A 22,930-nucleotide genomic window follows, 5' to 3' on the forward strand; every position below is an offset into this window, starting at 1 on the left:
GTTGCCCGTGAAGCGGCCCAGTCAGCTGAGGACAATATGGCGGACATTGGTTTATTGGGGGCGCATACTTCTCACACATGTTTGAGGTTAGCGGAGAAATTTTTGCAGTCCTGGTACTGGACCTGCTTTTGCATATCCAGGCACCGGTAATACAAGGATGTTTATTCCAGATGGACTGTTCTGGAAAATATCTCTTAGCCATATGAAGCAAGATGGTGGTTATAGGCATCGTTTGAATGTTCAAAATCTTTTGACTGCTTGAACTGTTTCAGCCTGGCTGACAGCGGCCATGCAGCATCCTTGGCTTAGGAGTCTTCGCACAAGTTAGTTATGGCACTTCTCTGTACCAGGAGCACAGAGAGGTGTCTGCCTGCCGGACTCAGCAGTACCCTAAAAGGTGGAACATTCTTCGAAGGGAGACTGTAGAACTTTACCTTGCTTTGTTTGTTTTTTTTCTTTTTTTCCCTCTTTCTAAGGGTAGCTGACCTTACACCTCTGACTGTGTAAATATGGGCCTAGTGGTGTTCTCTCCCTGATCCTTGGCTGTTACGGCACAAACCAGGGGAAAGTTGGCCCTTTTTAACTTTTCTTAAGATCCATCCTAGGATGCTGATGGTGCTTGCGGGGTACAGGGTGTATGTGTATGCTAGTGATCTCAGACTCTAAGGGAATAAAGGGGGTAGGGTTGGACGTTGGAGGGTGGGGGGTGGGGGGGAAGGGGGGCGGGTTGGAGGGAAGGAATCTTATAAGGCAATGTTTGGGATGTAGCTCACTATTGGCTGGATTTCTGTGGGTTCCTTAGCTGGGGAGGAGACCACTGTTAGAAATGGATTAAATTTAATTATTTTCCTATATATAGTTTCTCATCAATATGTCTAAGGGACAGTTAAAGTTAGTGTCTTGGAATGTATGTGGGATAGGGACTCCCATCAAACACTGTAAAATCCTCTCGGCACTGAAAAAGCTCTCGATGGATGTGGGGTTCCTACAGGAAACCCACCTTTTGGACTTAGAACATCAAAAACTTAAACGTGATTGGGTGGGACAAGTTGTCTTTGCCTCGGCTAACACTAGGTCTGCAGAGTGTTCCATAAATCTGTGGTATTCAAGAAAAAACAGACACCCAAGTTCGATATATCATTCTTATCATAGAAATGGGGGGAAGCAAATTGACTCTGTGTACATTTATGCCCCTAATACTTAACAACCACACGTTTTTCTGCAGTTAGTACAAAACCTAGTTGCCATACGAGAGGGGCCCTTGGTTTTTTGTTTGGGTGGGGGGGGACTTTAAGCTTATAGTGGATCCGGAACTGGATCGCTACAGTAAAGGTGCGGGAACATGCATAAGTGACAGGAAGGGAATCCCATTTCTGCTTTCAGAATTACAGCTTGTAGATTCGTGGCGTCTCTTCCACCCTGAAGAAAGGGATTTTACCCATCTCTCCTGGGCACACTCCACTTGGTCACGCCTGGACTATTTTTTGTGTTCCCAGAATCATGTATATCAGGTAGAAGACATGGGAATCAGTAACATAACTATTTCAGATCATGCCTCACAGACTACCATTAATAAGGAGGCATTGCTGGCTACACAAGTGGCTCTAAATGTATTACTACATCAGAGAGCGAGAAAGAGTATCACATACTATAAGTTCAAGCTATACCAACAGGCTAATAAGCCGGGACGGTTAATGGCTCGTCTCATAAAAAGAGCACACTCTCCGATAGGGGTATCACACTTAAAAGATCAGGGGGGATGTATATTCCATGCCAACACTGATATCTCACGATTATTTTCTGATTTCTATGCCAAACTATATACATCAGAGGGCTGTGACCTGACTTAATGCCGGGCATTTTTGGCTAAATTGGGATTGAAATTTTTTTAGAAAAACACCTGCAGTATTTAAATCGCCTATTAAACTTGGGGGAAATCATTAATGGCATAAAGGCAGCAAAACCCCTTAAGGCACCGGGACCCGACAGGTATTCGGCTGAATTTTACAAAATCTTGCTGGATGATATCCCTAGCTGCCTGGTGACTATGTTTAATAGAATAATTTAGGATGCCCACTTCTCGGTTGGGGAAAATAAAGCCATGATAGTTCTTCTCCCCAAACCTGGCAAAGACCCTACCGCAGTGGGTTCATACCGACCAATATCACTGATTAATTTAGACAAAAAACTGCTAGCGAAAATTTTGGCTGACTGACTAGCTGTGATCTTACCGAGTTACATTGGAGTAGGGCAGGCTGGGTTTGTAAGGGGCCAATATGCATCTGTAAATGTACGAAGACTGCTTTCTGCTATTTCACTCTGTACTAATACATCTCAACCTTTTATGGCTGTAAGTTTCGATGCAGAAAAAGCTTTTGGTAGGGTGGAATGGCAGTACCTTTTTGAAGTCTTACAACATTTGAAGTTGGAAGCCTGTTTCTCAATGGCGTTCGACTACTATATGCTTCTCCTACATCAGCTATAATGGTAAATGGTATCCTCTCCCTGATTTTTCAGATCCGTAGAGGCATGAGACAGGGCTATCCATTATCCCCTCTGTTATTTTTCTTGGAGTTGAAGCCACTGTTAGTGGTGATTCAGACCTCTGGGGAGATTCGTGGGTTGCAGATGGGACGCTATCTCTTTAAGAATGCCGCGTTTGCGGATGATTTATTGGTCTTTCTTCAGGACCCAATCTGCTCGCTCCCACGTTTATTGCAATTGATGCAGGATTATGGGGATTTCTCGAGGTATAAACTGAGCAGAGATAAGTTGGAGGCTATGGTTTTCCCTGATAACATTAAACAGTCTTGGCGAAAAGCATGTCCTTTAAAATGGGCAGCGGGCTCTTTTCACTATTTTGGCATTTGGATAACCTTGGATTTGGATAGGATATACAATCCAAATGTCTCACCTTTGCTCATTTTTACCCGGGACAAATTAGAACTATGGAAAAACCTTCCCTTATCGTTGGTGGTGGGGGGGGTGTCGCGCAAGTCAGTCTATTTTAAGATGGTACTATTCCCTAAATGGCTGTATATGTTACAAACCCTCCCAATGTTGCTATGACGCCCTGATCTCTGGACATTGGATAGATATTTGCTACAGTTCCTGTGGTCAGGGAGAAAAGCGAGGATCCCTCTCCACAGATTAAAACAGCCAAGAATGAAGGGGGGTATGGATCTCCCTAATTTAGCCGAATATAATCTGGCCTGTTTCTTGAGCATAATTAGGGACTGGTTATATGATGGGCATACATATACACATATTGAATGCGATCAGATGGTCTTTGGTAATTTAGACCTGCACTCTCTCTTCAAGCCACTACACCGGCGCTGCCGGTGGGGGTAGCTAGACATTGGTTATTATTTCCTATATGCAAGACCTGGAGAGCTTTAATGAAAAGGTTACATTTATCTGCTACGAACTCCCCTTTTTTTACCAGTGCAGGGGAACTCTGCTTTCAGTCCAGGTTCTCACACTAAGAGCTTTAGGATTTGGCAAAACCGGGGAATCACACAACTACAACACACATTATCGCCTGAAGGTACTATCCTCTCCTTCAGTGACTTGCAAAGACAATATGGACTTATTGCACAGGATGTGTTTTCTTATTTCCAGCTAGCCCATTATGTTAACTCACTACCTACTGGAGACCTCACTCTGCAGGTGACCCAAAAAATAGATGATTTTTTTTTCCATGTAGAGCGCAAGAAACTCTCCCTCTCACAATATAAACAGGAACTGCAACTGGTGGGTTCCAGGATGGAAATGGAGACTCTTGCCACTAAATGGTCTGAGGATGGAGGGGTTCATCTCGCTCCTCGGATGCTATTGTCTTGCTTTGGGGAGATAAATATGGTGTCCTGTAATAGTTACCTTCGAGAAATGCAATTTAAATTCTTACACCGAGCATTTGTCTCCCAGGCCGTAGCTCATAGGACTAAGCTGTCCATCACACCACTTTGTGGTAAATGCAAGTTAGCTAAAAGGACCATTATGCATTCTTTTTGGTATTGCCCAAGAATCCTCCTTTTTTGGCGGAGAGTGAGATGTTATATCAACTCGTTGTTACAGTGTACTATTCCCTTAGGTCCTGAAGCTTTACTATTTCACCAAGGTCTTTCTGCTAGGAAATTGCTGGCACAAGCGAAATGATCCATACTCTCAGTCTAGAGAGATACGATATCCCCCTCCTTTTGGCAGTGGCGCAATGCGATACATAGTATGATATCCATGGAATCGCTGGCTGCCCACTCTCACCCAAAGCGAGGTCTCACTTCTTGACAGTGTGGGAACCATACTTAAATAGTATATCACATAGAGCTAGGAGCCTAATTCTAAACACTATATAAGTTTTCTTTTTTTCTTTTTAACCTTTGCCTTGTTAATTACAGGAACTGATGAAGTCTGAGGGAGGGTTGGGGTTAATAGCGGGGAGGGCGCTGGGGAGCATCCTTATGCGTAAAGGGGGGACTGGCGTATCAGAGTACAATGTCAGCCCCGCTATGAGTATTAATTTTTTTTTTCCTGGAAATATTTAGTTCTATGGATGCTGGGGTAAAATAACTGTGTATCAATGCTGTTGTGATATGTTTTGGTTATTACAGTTAAACATATTTCACTAAAATGTGTAAATTTTTTTTAGCTTCAACTGTGTAACACATAGCATAAATTGTATTATAGAATGAGTATCATTGATATTTTTCACTTGAATTGAGAGCTTGAATACATCTGAAGTGTCTTATAATGCAATAATCTTATGACTAACTTTTTATTTATTTATTTTTTAGAGGACATCTATCGTGCATTTAGCTTTTTGAGAGAGATTTTTTCAAATGAGTTCATCTTTTTGCCAGGGAATACTCTAAAGGTAACGTATTATGCTTGTTTGGGGGAAGGGGGTGGGAAGTTCAAGTACCGTATTTTTCGCTCCATAAGACGCACCTGACCATAAGACGCACCTAGGATTCAGAGGGGGAAAATTTTTAAAAAAAAAATTGTGCTAAACCGGCTCTGCGTCTGGGCGTCTTATGGAGCAAATTAGGGGAGTGCATAGCTTTTTTTTTTTCTCCCCATTTTGTTTTCGGGTCTGGGGAGGGCCATTTCGGTCCACTCCCCAGATCAGAAAACTTTTCTTTCTGTGGGAACCCCCAAACCCCCCCATCCCAACCCTTTAAATTAACAACCTCCACCCTCCTGACCCCCCCAAGACCTGCCAAACGTCCCTGGTGGTCCAGCGGGGGTCCAGGAGCGGTCCGGGAACGATCTCCTGGGCGTGAGCCGTCGGCTGCCAGTAAACAAAATGGCGCCGACGGCCCTATGCCCTCACTATGTCACTGAGACCGACCAATAGCAGCGGTCGGTCTCAGTGACATAGTGTGGGCATAGGGCCGTCGGCTGCCAGTAAACAAAATGGCGCCGACGGCCCTATGCCCTCACTATGTCACTGAGACCGACCAATAGCAGCGGTCGGTCTCAGTGACATAGTGAGGGCATAGGGCCGTCGGCGCCATTTTGTTTACTGGCAGCCGACGGCCCACACCCAGGAGATCATTCCCGGACCCCCGCTGGACCACCAGGGACGTTTGGCAGGTCTTGGGGGGGTCAGGAGGGTGGGGGGTTGCAGGAAATTAATTTGTCAGGTCTTGGGGGGGGGTCAGGAGGGGGGGGGGGTTGTAGGAAATTAAGTCGGCAGGTCTTGGGGGAGTCGGGGGGGGGGGGGGGGGGGTTTGTTAGATTTTTGTTTGTTTTTTTTTTTATATTCGCTCCATAAGACGCACATACATTTTCCCCCCACCTTTGGGGGAAAAAAAGTGCGTCTTATGGAGCGAAAAATACGGTAACTAAATAATGCATTTGCCTCTTGTATTACCAGAGTTCCTTTTGGATATTTATATCAAGGTGATCAGACCCTGTATCAGGGAGAAAATTGAACTAAGGAGTTTGTATTCTTGTACTGTTTCTGTCTCTTGTTTCTTATACACTGAGGGCCAGATTTTAAAACTTATGTGCGGGCGTAGATTTGTGCGTGCAATCCAGCACGCACAAATCTACGCCCGATTTTATAACATGCGCATGCAGCCGCGTGCATGTTATAAAATCCGGGGTCGGCGCGCGCAAGGAGGTGCACACTTATGCACCTTGCGTGCGCCAAGCCCTAGGGGAGCCTCGATGGCTTTCCCCGTTCCCTCCGAGGCCGCTCCGAAATCGGAGTAGCCTTTTCAAATATCTGCAAATGAGGAAATCAGAGCGGCCTTGGAGGGAACTTTTTTTTTGGTATCATCCCACCTTATTTTATTTCTTACGCCTGCCCGAGGCAGCCATATCTTGCGCGCCGGTACAGAGAAGGGCAACCAAAATGATAAAGGGAATGGAATGGCTCCCCTATAAGGAAAGGATACCAAGGTTAGGGCAGTTCAGCTTGGAGAAGAGACGGCTGGGGGGGGGAGGGAGGGGATATGATAGAGCTCTATAAAATAATGAGAGATTTAGAACAGGTAAATGTAAATCTGTTATTTACTCTCTCAGATAATAGGACTAGGGGGCACCCCATGAAGTTGGCAAGTAGCAAATTTAAAATAAATCGGAGAAAATTATTTTTCACCCCATGCACAATTAAGCTCTGGAATGTGTTGCCAGAGGATGTGGTTAGGGCAGTTAGTGTAACTGGATTTAAAACAGAGGTTTGGATAAGTTCTTGGAGGAGTTGTCTATTAACTGCTATTAATCAAGCTGATTTAGGGAATAGCCACTGCTATTACTGGCATTAATAGCATGGGATCTGCTTGATGTTTGGGTAATTGACCAGTACTTATGACCTGGATTGGCCACTGTTGGAAACAGGATGCTGGGCTCGATGGACCTTTGGTTTGACCCAGTATAGCAATTTATGTTCTTAGTCTTAATCCAATCTGCAGTCATAATCTGTAGCAGCAGGAGACCAGCCTAATCCGGTAGTAGTACTTCTACAAATATCCATTTTTTCAATAGCAGTCCTTCCATCCTTTGACACCAAGCTCCTCCTTCAGTCTGAACCCGACAACTGCAAAAGAAGTTTCTCTTTATGAACTAGTCCGTCCTGAAGCAGTGTTTTTGGCGAAACGCCGGCTGCGTTGGCGGCGGTTAATAGACCTTCGGGTCCGAGTTACGGCAGAGTGGTGAAAATTCACAACGCAAGTGGTCACCATAAATCAAAGATAAGTGCTCTGCCATTTCTAAATCTGTCGGGATTTACATTCATATTTGAGACGGTGTGATACGTACCATCCGTCCGGTTTTCAAACTATGAGACTGAAATGTGTTTGTAAAGTTTCAGCATATGTTTTGCTGCAGAGTTGAATCGTTACCATACTGTTCTTGTATGGCAAACCATTTGGGATACGTTATTGCTTGAAGAGCCAGTCAAGCCTATTCAGCAGACACGGCGTTTCACATCGTATCAAGTTTGCAACCTAATGTGCTGTTACATAGTAACTATTGAATAGTAAAATGAATTTTCTTTGAGACAGCTAAGTCAATTCAGCTGCACAGACGTCTATCTTGTCCGATGAACATTGTAACATTATTTTTCAACAAATTGCTACAGCCAAGCTCAATCAGCTATATAGATGTCAAATTGTCTTATGAACATTGCAAAATTACTTTCAATATAGCTATAAAAGTAAAATCATTTTCAAGCAAAAATCAGTTTGCAGAAATTTAGATAAAAAATACACAACGGATTAGGTCCAATTGAAGTACCTCTTGGTTGCAATTACATTGAGATTTAATGGTGCCGTCAAAAAATCATTCAAAGACACGTATCCAGTTTAAATGTTTTTATTAAAAATTAAAATTTGAGTTGCTTTGAGATAATAATTAAAATAATTTAGGTATTTTTATCATAAAATTAAAATTAGAGAGTATAAGACCGGTGACTGAACCAATTGACTATAAGAAGTTTCTGTTTTTTCAGATCTCTTGCCAATACTGAGGTCTTATCTCTATAAAATTAAAATATTGAACTACACACAGCCATTAATCAGTCACAGATTGTATTATAAATATTCTATCAGCCTAATCGAATTTCACTAATTTCTGCAGCTAACATTCATTCATATAGCTAGTTATTGTTTTATTAGCAATAGAGGAGGGCGGAGGGAGCGATATCAGCCAAAGCTCCAACGGCAATCGCAGCCTACCTGGGGCTAGTTTTGGACAACCCTGAGGCATGCTGCTTCAGATGGGGGAAAGAGTCCAGTCCTTTCTTCCTGAATGGATCCACATAACCAAGGAAAGTGGATGATGAGAATTGTAATGGTGTACTAGTCTCCTCCTCACTCCTGCCCAGAGAAATGGAGGGTGTACTTATTTCAGCAAGAAAACCTTCAACCAGAAAATTTACAGTTTCAAGCTTGCACTGCTCTTGCCTTCCTCCAGCACAACACAAATTAGTCTTCAGTTCCAGCCCCTCACAATCTACTCAGTTATAGCTCGAAGCAACCATTTTCCTTCAACAGAAGGCCATAGAGTTGGCCCTGCCTCGGGAATATGGCCAGGGGTTTTATTCATGGTACTTCTTAATTCCCAAGAAGTCAGAAAGTCTAAGGCCTATTCTGGATTTGCAGAATATGAGCAGATTATTGATTTGAGAGAGGTTCAATATGAATTCCTCCAGTTCTGCCTTTTGTTAAGCTGAGGGATTGGATGTATGCATTAGTTTTGAAAGATGCTTATGTGCACATTCCCATTCATCCCGCCAAACAGATGTTCCTCAGGTTCGTGGTGTAGGGCACATGTTATTGGTACAGAGTGCTCCATTTTAGCCTCTCGGCAGCTCAGAGCATTTACAAAGTGTCTTACAGTTGTGTGAAACTACCAGCAAGGAGCCTATATATTACTTTATCTAGATTATTGATTGGTAATGGGTCCATCTCCAGAGGTGTATTTGAGTCCCTCTGCACAACCATCCAACCTCCAGCCCCTGGATTTTGTTGGTCAATTTTTCAAAATCCAACTTAATCCTGAATTAAAGGATTCAGTTCAAAGGAGTCAGGATTGACTTGCTTCAAGAAAATGTGTTTCTACCTGCAGAAAGAGCTAGAGCTTTAATGGGCCTTGTGAGGTCCTGAGCAACAAGTCCAGTCAACAAGGTCAATCCTTGATCTCCTAGGACACATGGCCATGGAAGTGTATCCAACGCTCACCTTTAATCAGAACATTAACTCCAATTATCGTAACACCTTTTACTCAAATGTTAGGTCTATTAACTTTTTCGATTTTTCTATTAAATACACAATCACTACAAAAAAAGATCACTCTTCTAAGTGATATTCTCACAGATGAAAAGCCAGACATATGTGCAATCACCGAGTCTTGGCTGAAAGACACAGACACAGCCATAATAAATCAACTACCTACTGACATATATAGTGTCTTTTCCATTCCAAGGAACAAAAAGAAAGGTGGAGGCATTCTTCTAGCTGCCAAAAAGAAATTCAATCTTACAATTCAAGCTACTACTCCATATCACAAAATTGAAACTGGCCTTTTCAAATCTAAAGAACTACAAATCTGCCTGATCTACTCCCCCCCTAGCATACTTGAAAACAACCCATCCTGCCTTACAGAATTCATTACCAAAAACATGGATTTACATCTCCCAACAATAATACTCGGGGATTTTAACTTACATTTTGATCGGCTCCCACTAACCCCTGCCTGCGAAGCATTACTGACTTCTATGAACGCTCTAGGCTTTCAACAAACTGTGACCAACCCCACTCATAAAGCTGGTCATACTCTTGATGTCATTTTTACTAACTCCCTGATTGAAACAAAACACCCCTGCTGCACTCCTATTCCTTGGTCTGACCACTTTCGGATTGATACGTCCTGCACAATCAAGCATTCTCCAAATAATGTTCCTAGCAAAAAAACTATCTACTTTCGAAAACAAGGTCAAACAGAGGAAATTAATAATTTGATTTCAGAAGATCTTAAAAATTTAGATCTCACTGATGCAGAAACAGCAATCTCATCTTGGTTTAAAATTACCAGTAACATAGAGAGAATCTCTGTCCTATACAATCCAAAGAAATCAATACTGAAAAGATAATTTAAAAAAAACCTTGGTATACTCCTGAACTAAAAGCTATGAAAACAGAGCTTCGAAAAACAGAAAAAGTATGGCGCAGAAACCAAAATTCTACTACTCTCTTAAAATTTAAGTACTTACTACATAAATATCGCCAAAACACCGATAAAACAAAGAAGGATTTCTACACGGCCAGAATCCATCAATATCAATTCAACCCCCAAGCACTCTTCCAATATGTCAAAAGCCTTATTACTGCACCAGCTCTTTCTATCACAAACAATGACGAGGAATCAAAATGTGAGGAACTAGCTACGTATTTTTATAACAAAATACATTCAATTATAATGCGATGTAAGTCACAAATTACAATGAATTCTAAATCTAATATTAACTCCTCCTACATTAACAATCCTACTGATCATACCGCTTCTACATACTCTAATCAAACTACATCAGCCACTCAAAATAAAGCTGAAACAAAGCTTACCAATCTAGAAATTACTACTGGTATTGAAGTCGAATCAATTCTAAAGAAAATAAAACCAGCTTTCCACCCCACAGACATCATGCCTACTAAGATTCTCCTTGCAATACGTACAACTATAGCTAAACCCATTGCAATGATTCTTAACAAATCCATCACCTCAGGCATTGTTCCTTCTTTACTAAAACATGCTATAATAACGCCTACATTAAAAAAAGCAAACCTAGACTCATCTGATCCAGCAAACTTTCGCCCAGTTTCTAACCTACCTTTCCTTTCAAAAGTAATGGAAAGAATCATCAACAAACAACTAACTGATTATCTTGATGAGCATCATCTTCTCTTCCCATCCCAATATGGGTTTAGAAAGTATCACAGCACTGAAACACTTTTAATTTCTCTCTCAGAGATTTTACTAAAAGCTTTTGATACTGGAAAATCATATCTCATCGCTCTTCTTGATATTTCAGCTGCATTCGACACAGTAAATCACAACACCCTTATAAACCGCCTTTCTGAAATAGGCATTTCTGGCGCAGCACTACTATGGTTCCAATCTTTTCTGAGCAACAGAACTTACAGTGTTAAATGTGGACAAAGTGAATCCAAACCAAGAAATCTCTCTCAAGGAGTCCCACAAGGATCCTCTCTTTCATCTACTTTATTTAATGTTTACCTCTCTCCACTATGCCGGCTACTCTCTAAACTGGGTCTTCAATATTTTATATATGCGGATGACGTACAGATTATTATTCCTATTACCAGCTCAATTACAAATGCCCTGAGCTTTTGGAATGCAGCATTATCAGAAATTAAATCAATTCTTACGGACTACCAATTAGCTATTAACACCAATAAAACTGAGCTTATGATTATATCACCCCCAAATAATACTTTACTGAACAACTCCAACCTCTCACAACACATCTCTACAATGTCTCAGCAAGTACGTAGCCTTGGCGTTATTATTGATAACAATCTTACTTTCAAAAAATTCATCGCTGATACAATTAAAAATGGATTCTTTAAGCTACACACACTAAAACGCATTAAACCCCTTTTATACCAGTATGATTTCCGTACAGTCTTGCAAGCAACGATTCTATCAAAAATTGATTACTGCAATGCATTGCTATTAGGTCTACCTAAAACAACAATCCAGCCTTTGCAAATGTTACAAAATGCAGCTGCCCGCATCATCACTGACACGAGACGCCATGAGCACATAACTCCAGCACTTCAGTCATTGCACTGGCTACCTGTGGCTTCAAGGATAGTATATAAATCCATGACTCATACATAAAGCCGTTCACAACAGAGAAATGCAATGGTTCAATGATCAATTACAATTCAAAACATCAATCCGACCTACCAGATTCCAACATCTTGCGAAACTGAAGATCCCTGCGCCTAATTTGACCAAACTTTCGACTACAAAAGAACGTTCTTTCATCATTGCTGGATCCACAATATGGAATACTATGCCCTCTGAACTACGCCAGGAACTTTGCCACAAAAAATTTAAACAAAACTTAAAAACCTGGCTATTCAAAAAAGCCTTCTATCAATAAACAGAGTTCTATTATATACCTTTCGGAATATTTCTACAGACACTCTTATATTAATTTTTTTTTTTTTTTTTTTTTTTTTTTACAAAGTTATAATTAGTCTTATATTCATACAGTTATTATGTTATATTGTAAAGCTCTTTGCTGAATTAATGTTTGAATGTAAACCGAGGTGATGTTTCTTACGGACCCCGGTATATAAAAAATCCTTAAATAAATAAATAAATAAATAAGTGCATGTGGCTTCTCTTACTAATCTGCACGTGTGGTCTCCAATGGGCCCTCCATTGCCAATGGGTTCATCAAATCTCAGTGACTCCCAAAATGTGTCCCCCCAGTGGTGAATAAACACAGAGGTTCTAATGATCAGTTGGTCATTGCATATTCCAGCACATCAAGTGACCCTGTCTAAAGACGCTTTTTCAAAAAAGGTGGGGAACACATATACGGTGCTGTTCCAACCCAATGGACATGGTCCCGAACCAAGAGTCATTTGCAGGTCAACCTTCTGGAGCTACAAGCCATTTAATATGTGCTAAAGGCTTTCTCTGTTGTCAGGCAAAAGAATCTTGATCCAAGCAATCAATCAGGTGGCCATGTCCCATATGAACAAGCAATGGGGCATGGGCTTGAATGCCCTTTAAAGTAAATTTTCAAAATGGTCTGTGTGTAAAAATTAGCATATACGTACCTAACTATCATTTACTCAAATATATGCCATTTATACACCTGAAACATACATGCATAAATAGGGGTTAATATGTAAAATAGGGACGGTCTATGGACATTATGGGACCAGGAGCAAAATATAGGCAATAGTCCAACCGATCAAAGATAGTCAATAAGAGGAGGAAGGACATCAAGATTCGACAATGTCTGTAAGGTTCAACAGCAAAGTTTTATTATATATAGGCAAGCAAAAGAGTTCAGTCTTCAGCATCAAGCCAAATAATTATATCAATAGATTCACGGTCCCCCGACACAGGCCGTGTTTCAAGAAGACTGCATCAGGAGGGATCCTAACAAAACAATAAAAGTTAATGACAAAAAATTTTTTTAAAAGTGCATGCATCTTTAGAATAAAAAAGGAGATAGATATGAACATAATACAATCAGGCTGATACAGAAAAACGCGTGAGAGAGCTGGCGAGCGCCGCCTCTCCCGGCGTGCGCATAGGCCACTCTCCTGGGTGCGCGATTTAGGAGGGTGGCCTATGCAAATTAGGGCCCACGGTAAAAGGAGGCGCTAGGGACACTAGCGCATCACTAGCACTTCCTTTTTGACAGGAGCGGCGACTGTCAGCGGGTTTGACAGCCGATGCTCAATTTTGCCGGCGTCGGTTCTGAAACCCACTGACAGCCAGGGGTTTGGAAAACGGACACCAGCATAATTGAGCGTCCGTCTTCCGACCCGCGGGCCGATTTAAAACATTTTTTTTTTTAATTTTTGGGACCTCCGACTTAATATCGCTATTATATTAAGTTGGAGGGTGTACAGAAAAGCAGTTTTTTCTGTACACTTCCCCGGTGCCGGCCGAAATTAACACCAGCCTTTGGGCAGGCATTAATTTCTGAAAGTAAAATGTGCTGCTTGGCTGCACATTTTACTTTCTGTATCGCGCGGGAATAACTAATAGGGCCATCAACATGCATTTGCATGATGCGGGCGCTATTAGTTTTGGAGGGGTTGGATGCGCGTTTTCGACGCGCTATTACCCCTTACTGTATAAGGGGAAAAGCTAGCGCATCAAACGCGCATCCAAACCTGGGCTAACTGTGCGCTCCACCTGCAGAAAAAACCAGTCGGCCCATCCAGTCTGCTCAGCAAGCTCCCACACTTATTTTCCCATACTTATCTGTTTCACCAACCACCAAGTTCAGGGCCCTTGTTGGTAACTGTTTGATTCAAATTTCCTGCCATCCCCTGCCATTGATGCAGAGAGTAATTTTGGAGTTGCATCAAAGATGAGCATAAGGCTTAATGGTTAAGGATAGTAGCCGGTGCATCAAGCAAATTTACCCTGATGCTTGTTTACCCAGACTGAAGATCAGCCCTTGTTGGTTGTTGTCTGAATGCAAATCCTCTTTTCCACATTTCCCCCTGCCGTTGAAGCAGAGAGCAACGCTGTATATGCATTCAAAGTGATGTATCAAGCTTAATTGGTTTAGGGTAGTAACCGCCGTAATAAGTAAGCTACCCCCACACTTATTTGTTTACACAGGCTGTGAAATTCGGTCCTTGTTGGTTGTCTGAATGCAAATCCTCTTTTCCACATTTCCCCTTATCATTGATGCAGAGAGCAATGTGGAGTTGCATTAACCATGTGAAGGCCTATTGAGAGAGGGTAATAATCGCCAGGTAGTAGCCTCCATTCCAGCAAGCCACCCCCATGGCTCTTCTCTTCATTCCCATCCTCTAGCCTTTATGGATCCACAGTGTTTATCCCATGCCCCTTTGAAATCCTTCACAATTTTAGTCTTCACCACTTCCTCCGGAAGGGTATTCCAGGCATCCACCATCCTCTCCTTGAAGAAATACTTCCTGACATTAGTTCTGAGTCTTCCTCCCTGGAGTATTGAATCGTGACCCCTAGTTCTACGGATTTTTTTCCAATGGAAAAGGTTTGCTGTTGACCATGGATCTTTAAAACCTTTCAAGTATCTGAAAGTCTGTATCATATCAACCCTGCTCTTCCTCTCCTTCAGGTTATACATATTTAGGTTCTTCAATCTCTCCTCATAAGTCATTTTATGAAGACCATCCACCTTTTTGGTCTCCCTTCTCTGAACCGCCTCCATCCTCTCTCTGTCCCTTTGGAGATATGGCCTCCAGAACTGAGCGCAGTACTCACAGTACTCACTTCCTTTCTCTTACTAGATATTCCTCTCTCTATTCAGCCCAGCATTTTTCTGACTTTAGCTATCTACTTGTCACATTGTTTCGCCGACTTTAGATCGTTAGACACTATCACCCCAAGGTCTCTCTCCTGCTCCGTTCACATCAGCCCTTCACCCCCCCCTTCAAATACAGTTCTTTCGGATTTCCACACCCCATATGCATGACTCTGCACGTATATGCATGGAATCTCAGCTGCCATATCTTTGACCACTCTTCCAGCTTTTTTAAAGCCCATCTCATTCTCTCCACTCCTTCCGGTGTGTCCACTCTGTTGCAGATCTTAGTATCATCCGCAAAAAGACAAACCTTACCTTCTATCCCGTCCGCAATGTCGCTCACAAAGATATTGAACAGGACCGGTCCCAACACCGATCCTTGCAGCACTCTGCTTAACATCGCTCTCTCTTCAGAATAAGTTCCATTTACCATCACACATTGTCTTCTGTCCGTCAACCAGTGTGCAATCCAGGCCACCACCTCTGCACTCATTCTAAGCTTCTCATTTTATTCACAAGCCTCCTGTGCAAGTCCATATCAAAAGCTTTGCTGAAATCCAAGTAGATGACATTGAGCACTCTTCCTCGATCTAATTCCCCAGTCACCCAGTCAAAAAAAGTCAATCAGATTTGTCTGACAGGACCTTCCCCTGGTGAATCCATGCTGCCTGTGGTCCAGCAATTCTTCTGACTGTAGATAGTTCACTATTCTTTCCTTCAGCAGCGACTCCATTACCTTTCCCACCACCGAGGTGAGGCTAATCGGCCTGTAGTTTCCAGCCTCCTCCCTGCTCCCACTCTTGTGAAGCGGGACCACCACTGGCACCACTCCCGTTTCTAGAGATCTATTGAACAGGTTACACAGCGGAGCTGCCAGCACATCTCTGAGCTCCCTCAGTATCCTGGGATGAACCTCCTTAGGCCCCCCCATGGCTTTAGTTTTCCTAGCTCTTCCCATACATTCTCTTCTGTATATGGAGTTACATCTACTCGACTCCCCTCCAGTTTCTTGTAACTAGCGATGGTCCTTCTCCAGGGTGAACACTGAGCTGAAGTATTCGTTTAATATTTCTGCCATTTCTTCGTCTCTCTCCACACATTGATCCTTTTCACCTTTCAGTTTCACTATACCACTTTATTTATGTATTATTTATTTATTTATAGATTTTTATTTACCGACATTCATGTGCACATATCATATCGGTGTACAATTTGTAGACAAATGTTAATTAAACATTTGCAATTAAGTTTAAAAGAAAATTATAAATACATTGTTTCATAATATTAAAATTTCTAAATAAAACAAATAAAATCTACAATTACAATTTTAAGATTAATAAAAACAGATAAAATAATAAAAATAAAAGTCAAGGTAGGTTATTGGAAGGCTAGATGAAACAGCCATGTTTTTTACACCTTTCTTGAAAATTTTGATATTTGGTGCCAATCTTAGGTGTTGTGGTAGGGAGTTCCATAATTTAGGCCCGGCAATCGATAGTGCTCTTTCTCTAACAGTATTCATGTGTGCAGTTTTTGGTGATGGAATTGGGAGAAGCCCAGTACTAGTAGATCTCGTTCTTGCAGGGGTGTGTAAGTGTAAGGATGCAGTCAGCCATTTAACATTGTCGTTGTAGAGTGTATTGTGTATTAAAGATAAAGCCTTATGTTGAATTCTGTATCCAATAGGTAGCCAATGAAGGTCTTTCAATATAGGAGTGATATGCTCAGATTTTGTCATGTTAGTTAAGAGTCTAGCGGCTGAATTTTGAAGTAGTTGAAGAGGTCTTATTGAACAAGCGTGCAAGCCCAGAAGGAGGGTATTACAATAATCCAGCTTGGAAAAAACAAGGGCTTGTAGGACAGTTCTAAAATCATTCAAATATAATAAAGGCTTTAATCTATTTAAAACATTTAGTTTAAAATATCCATCTTTAATTATACTATTTACCCATATTTTTAAATTCACTTCACAGTCCAGGATGATCCCTAAATCTCTGACATCAAAGGAGATGGGATAATTCTTTGAAGCTTCCAAAATTTTTGATTCCTTTTGTTGACTTAGTTTAGGGCAGATATATAGAATCTCGGGTTTTTCAGCGTTGAGAGAGAGACTCATTTGTGTCAGAACTTTGTTAATGGGAGAGACATAAATGTCCCAAAGTTTCAAAGTAGGGTCTACAGAGGTTTCAATTAGTATTAAAATCTGCACATCATCAGCATAAATAAGACTGAGACCAGATAAACATTTACATAAAGGAAGCATATAAATATTAAAAAGAGTGGCAGATAGTGAAGATCCTTGAGGTACAATCACAAACAACCACCCAGCAACTATTGTATTCCAGAAACCCTCACACAGTACAACACACTCACAAACCACAGTAGGTTTCAGTGGTCAAAATTTTTCCATTTAAATTATAACCACATATACAGTAATTCTCATGTATTGTTTGTAGACCCACACTCAATGAGTTTGTCTTTAAATCAAACTCATAATTCTGGTTCGTGGTCCATTTACTTTATTTAATTGTTAACTAATTTTTAGAATTTTTGTTTTGTATTTCAAAATTTTCTTAAAACCAGACCAACTGAAGCTGGAATACTGTCCCCACACAGGTATCTCGTTGGATCAGTGAAGCAAGATCATTTATAATCCTTTGCAATACAGTCCCGTATAGCTAGTAATAAAAGAATCTTTGAAGCAATACTCATCTGTACTGATACAGCAAACAGTCCTGACACGATTGTGTTTCGGACCACTCCGTCCTGCTTCAGGGGAAACCGCTCTTCAAAGGCTGCACTCCATATCCTGTAACCACTCCAGTTGAACACCGATCCTTTTCAAGATGTCCGTGGTTAAATCAACAATTTATCTTCGCGGTCTGCATTCAGAACCGCATTTGGCAAAAAACATGGCGAACCCTCCGGCTTTTTATCCTGGAACCGAAAGTGCATACGTCACATCTCAGTCCTCAAATCAGTCGTAACACGATGAGCTCAGTACACTGATGTTTAACTGTAAACTAACTTCCAATCTATTGCACAATCTCAATTTAGTGTGTAAAAGAAGCAGGAAACCAAACAACTTCTATAAATTTTTGTTGCTTACAGAACAAAATTGGAAACATACTAGAGAAATATTAGAAAAAATACTAGAAGCAGAAATAGGTCTCTCAACCAGGTCTGTGTATGCAATATACATATAGAGAGATACAAGGAGATTTTTGTTCTGCAAAGGGAACATCATACATTTCACATGATTGCATCCTGGTTGGATGTGAGGAGGGTCCTTCTGAGGTACCTGAAGGTTACTAACAATTTCAGGAAATTTGATGATCTTTTCCTGCTCTGGGGATCAAAAGAATGGCTTAGCGACTTCTACGGCCATTTTAGCTCAGTGGATAAAGGAAAAGATTAGAGCGTCATATGTGGTTGCTGGTTGTGCTTTTCCTAAGCAGAATAAGGATCATTTTACTAGGCCGAGGGTTATTTCTTGAGTGGAGCTTCATTTGGTCTTGCCTAGTGCAGATTTGCAAGGCAGCAGCCTGGTCGTCTTTACATTCTGTTGTGTGAGCAATTAGTGTTTGGATGAGAATACCAGGGAGGAGGTCTTGAGAGCATAGTTGACAGTATCCTGCCCAAAGGGAAAGTAGTTTTGGTAAGTCCCATGCATCTGGACTGGTTTGACTATAAGGAAGAAGAAATTCTTTCCTGACAATTCCCTTTCCTTGAATCCAGCCAGAACCCTCCTTTACTGACAAATTCATGTCACGGTGTTTCAGGAGAAGAGAGAAGAAAGAATAAGGTTGTATTTTGCTGGAAGGTAAATTCCAGTGGTCTGTTCTGTGGTTTGGTTCATTTCTTCAAATACTCCTGGCTGCCCCTTGGTCTGTGGATGGGGGGAATCCATAAGAACTTAAGATGCCTTACCGGGTCAGATCAGTAAGGTAAGCCCAGCATCCTGTTTCCAACAGCTAATCCAGGTTACAAGTACCTGGCAAGTACCCAAACATTAAATAGATTCCATGCTACTAATGCCAGTAATAGCAGTGGCTATTCCCTAAGTCAGAATGATTAATAGACTTCTCCCCCAGGAACTTATCCAAACCTTTTTTAAACCCTGCTACACTGACTGCCTTAACCACATTCTCTGGCAATGAATTCCAGAGCTTAACTGTGCATTGAGTGAGAGAATTTTCTCTGATTTGTTTTTAATGTGCTACTTGCTAACTTCATGGAGTGCCCCCTAGTTCTTGTAGTATCTGAAAGAGTAAATAACCAATTTACATTTACCCTTTCTAGTCCTTTCTTGATTTTATAGACCTCTATCATGTCCCCCTTAGCCTTCCCTTTCCAAGCTGAACAGCCATAACCTCTTTAGCCTTTCTTCATAGGGAAGTTATTCCATGCCTTTTATCATTTTGGTTGTCCTTATACTGTATATTCTCGTGTAAGTCGATCTCATGTATGTCGAGGGTATTTTTTGGACCCCAAAATCAAGATTTATTTGTCAACTGTGGGTAAGTTGAGGGTAAAACCTAGGAGGCTTATGAAATGGTGAAATCACACTAAGAAACAAACCTGTTATTTGAATCCTTCCCTCCCATGGCTGCCCTCCCTGTTTCAATCCTTTCCTCCCTCCCCCATGTCAGAGTTTCCCCTGCTGAGCACCTAAAAAGGTGGGGTTAGGCATCCAGCACTAATTTTTAATGTCAGGACCTTAAATATTGGCAAATATCAGGCCTAAATTTAGGCATGTAAGAGAAATTTTCAGCCAAAAAAGTAGCCACCTTAGGGATCTATTAATAAACTGCAATGAGTGGTAAACACTTTTGGCATTATTGCGTGCTTTTTGGAAAGAATATTTACAAATATCACAAACTTTAATTTATTTCCTGGCAACCAAATCAGTCACAGTGCACCCATGGTAATGAGCTGGATCACATGCATATGCATACAGAGCTGTTCATTGCTATGCCAACGGAACGGCATGGTTTTTTGAATGTTTTGATATTTATTTTATTTGTTATACTCTGTACATTTGATGTAAACCGGTGTGAAGCTACCACGAATATTGGTATACAAAAATAAATAAACTAAATGGTTTAAAAAAAAAAAAAAACTTTGCAATCCCTGTTGCTTCAGGATAGTTAGCTAACTTTTCCTGAGAGCATCAGCAGGCACCCACTATCCCTGGCTCACAAGATTTAAAGGGTATGTAGCCCCATAGACAGGAGCAGGAGTGATGCCTGCCATCACTGAAATTCGAAATGGTACTGGTTGACCCGTGTATTGCTTTGCCCTGCATGCCAGTTGGCACCATTTGAATATGGCACTATTGGAGATGCCAATCTCAGACGGGTAAGGAGGATTTTGTGACTGATAGTGTCGAAGGCAAATGATATGTCAAGAAGGGCCAGGATAAAGGATTGTCCGTGGTCCATGCCCTTGAGGAGCGTGTCAGTCAGTGAAAGTAAGAGGCTTTCCGTGTTACGAGACTTAAGGAGGCCGAATTGAGAGGGGTGGAGAATATTATGGTCTTCCAGATAGTCAGAGAGTTGTGAATTGACTATCTTTTCCATAATTTTAGATATGAAGGGAAAGTTAGAGATAGGACGGTAGTTTGAAGGGTTGGTGGGGTCAAGGGTGGGTTTTTGAGGAAAGGCTTGACAACAGCAAGTTTGAGGGAGTCTGGGACTTTGCCATAGGAGAGGGAGGAGTTGATTATGTCGGAAAGGGGTATCGCGATGATGGAGGGAATGGAAAGGAGTGCTTTAGTGGGGATAGTTTCAGAGGTGTGTGTGTAGCGGGTTTGATTTTTTTTTTTTTTTAAATGATTCGATTTTCTTGGCAGAGGTTAAATCAAGAAACTCGAAGTTGAGGTTGGGATTTTTGGGGAGCGGATTCGCTGGAGAGGGGTTGGAAGGGAAGCGTAGGAGGAGGTTTGATATTTTATTTTGAAATAGAGGGCTAGTTGTTCGCATTTGCTATTGTCTTGTTCATCTGCGGTTGGGGGGGGGGGGGAGATTTAGTGAGTTCTGCCACATACGAGAATAAAGCATTTCCGTTGAATTGGTAATCATAGATTTTTGCAGAGTAATAGTCACGCTTAGTTTGGATGGTAGAGAGTCTGTAGGCGTGTAGTGTAGATTTGTAAATGGCTGTGGGCTTAGGGGTAGGAGACACCTGTGGTCACAGGGATAATTGCAGGCTAAGCATGCTCAGTGCACTCAGTCAAAGCTTTATAGAAACTTTGACAGAAAAGTTTTCCATAGCAGGGCTCCGTCCACTGACGTCACCCATATGTGAGGACTAACATCCTGCTGTCCTGTAAGAACACCTGTTACAGGTAAGCAACACTTGCTATATAGTGTATAAGGTTATCCACAGTGTATAATGTTATACACAGTCCCTTTTTGAGTGTATAATTTGCAGTGTTTTTGCGCCAGGTTCTTTCTTTACTTCTGAGGTTGTTTTTTAGATTTTTTAAATTAGTGGTGTACCAGGGTTTTATAGCTGACTGAGAGTGGTGTATTTATTGACGAAAGGGCAAATTTCATTGGCTATGGTGGTGGTGAGATTGCTCCAGGAGGAAAGGGCAGCATCGGGGTTGGTGAGGTCTAGGTTGTTGGTAAAATTGTCGAAAGCAGAGATGAGGTCTTCAGTGGCGCATGGTTTACGAAAGGAGATTTTGTTACTATGTGTGGGGGTGATAGAGGAGGGCAATTTTATGGAGAGGAGTACATTGATAAGAGAGTGGTCTGACCATGGGACAGGGATACTGTCAGGTGAGTGCGGAGAGTTTATACAGGAGTTGACGAAGATAAGGTCAAGGGTATGATCTGCTTTATGTGTGGGGGAGGTGGTGGGTCTGCGCCGGACGCGCGGGCTAGGAGAGCAGTGGAAGCAGTCAAAATGAGAAGGTACCTGTGTGTTTTAGCCCCCCCTGTGCTCAAGATGTTTTAGTGGGCGCTATTGGCGGCACACACTAAAAGCTGACCTCCAGCCCTAATGCTTTTCTGCTGATTTAAACCCTCTTGGGTGGTCATTCCCCCACCCCATTAATCTATCTCATCCTTGAGATCCCCAGTTGTTCCTGTTAACATATTATGTTCTTTGGTTGTTTTTCCATTAGGTATTGTTCCTATTCTCGTCCCTCTTTTTCACTCTCTTCTCTTGCCCCTTCTCTCTTCCTAGCTGCACCCCTCCCCCCCCACCCTCGTTTTTTTTATTTTCCTCCTTTGTTATATTGTAAACTGGCATGATGTACCCACGAATGTCGGTATATAAAAGCTAATAAATAAATAAATAAATAAAAATAAATCTTATTTACTATTGGAAAATGTATAAAAAGAAAAATGCCAAAAAACTCCAGCCCCAACCCATCAAAGCCCCCCCCCCCCCCCCCCCAAGACTCACTGAAAGTCCTTCCCGCACCCGGGCCATCGGCTGCCAATAATCAAAATGGCGCCAGCAACCCTTTGCCCTTACCATGTGCCATTGGCTGGCCCCTGTCTCATGGTGGGACAGGGGCTGGGCAACCATTTTGATTATTGGCAGCTGACGGCCCAGGAATGGGAGATCATGCCCTTGCCTCCCGCTGGACCACCAGAGACTTTTGATGAGCCTTGGGTGGGTTGGGAGGGTGGGGTGCTGTGCACAACATGCATATACTACGCTTGTATAAGTCGAGAGAGTTTTTTTGTGCCTAATTTCTGGTATAAATTTCTTGACTTACATAAGTCTTTCTTGAGATGCGGTGGCCAGAATTGCAAATAGTATTGAAGATATGGTCTCACTATGGAGTGATACAGAGACATTGATATTCTGTTTTTTTTTCACCATTCCCTTTCTAATAATTCCCAACATTCTGTATGCTTTATTGTCTGCCGTAGCACACTG

The 22,930-nt window shown here is 41.8% G+C and overlaps 1 protein-coding gene across 2 annotated transcripts in view; it reads left to right on the forward strand.

Moving 5' to 3' along the window:
- Nucleotides 1-22,930, forward strand: part of GNPAT (glyceronephosphate O-acyltransferase) — a 269,454-nt gene that overhangs the window by 145,682 nt on the left and 100,842 nt on the right. For both annotated transcript variants that reach the window (XM_029594197.1, XM_029594198.1), the window contains exon 11: nucleotides 4,794-4,873. In XM_029594197.1, coding sequence (XP_029450057.1) covers nucleotides 4,794-4,873 — 80 coding nt within the window. The remainder of the gene's footprint in view (nucleotides 1-4,793; nucleotides 4,874-22,930) is intronic.

The sequence above is a fragment of the Rhinatrema bivittatum genome, chromosome 3 (genome assembly GCF_901001135.1).
Source record: "Rhinatrema bivittatum chromosome 3, aRhiBiv1.1, whole genome shotgun sequence".
NCBI classification, from domain to species: Eukaryota; Metazoa; Chordata; class Amphibia; order Gymnophiona; family Rhinatrematidae; genus Rhinatrema; species Rhinatrema bivittatum.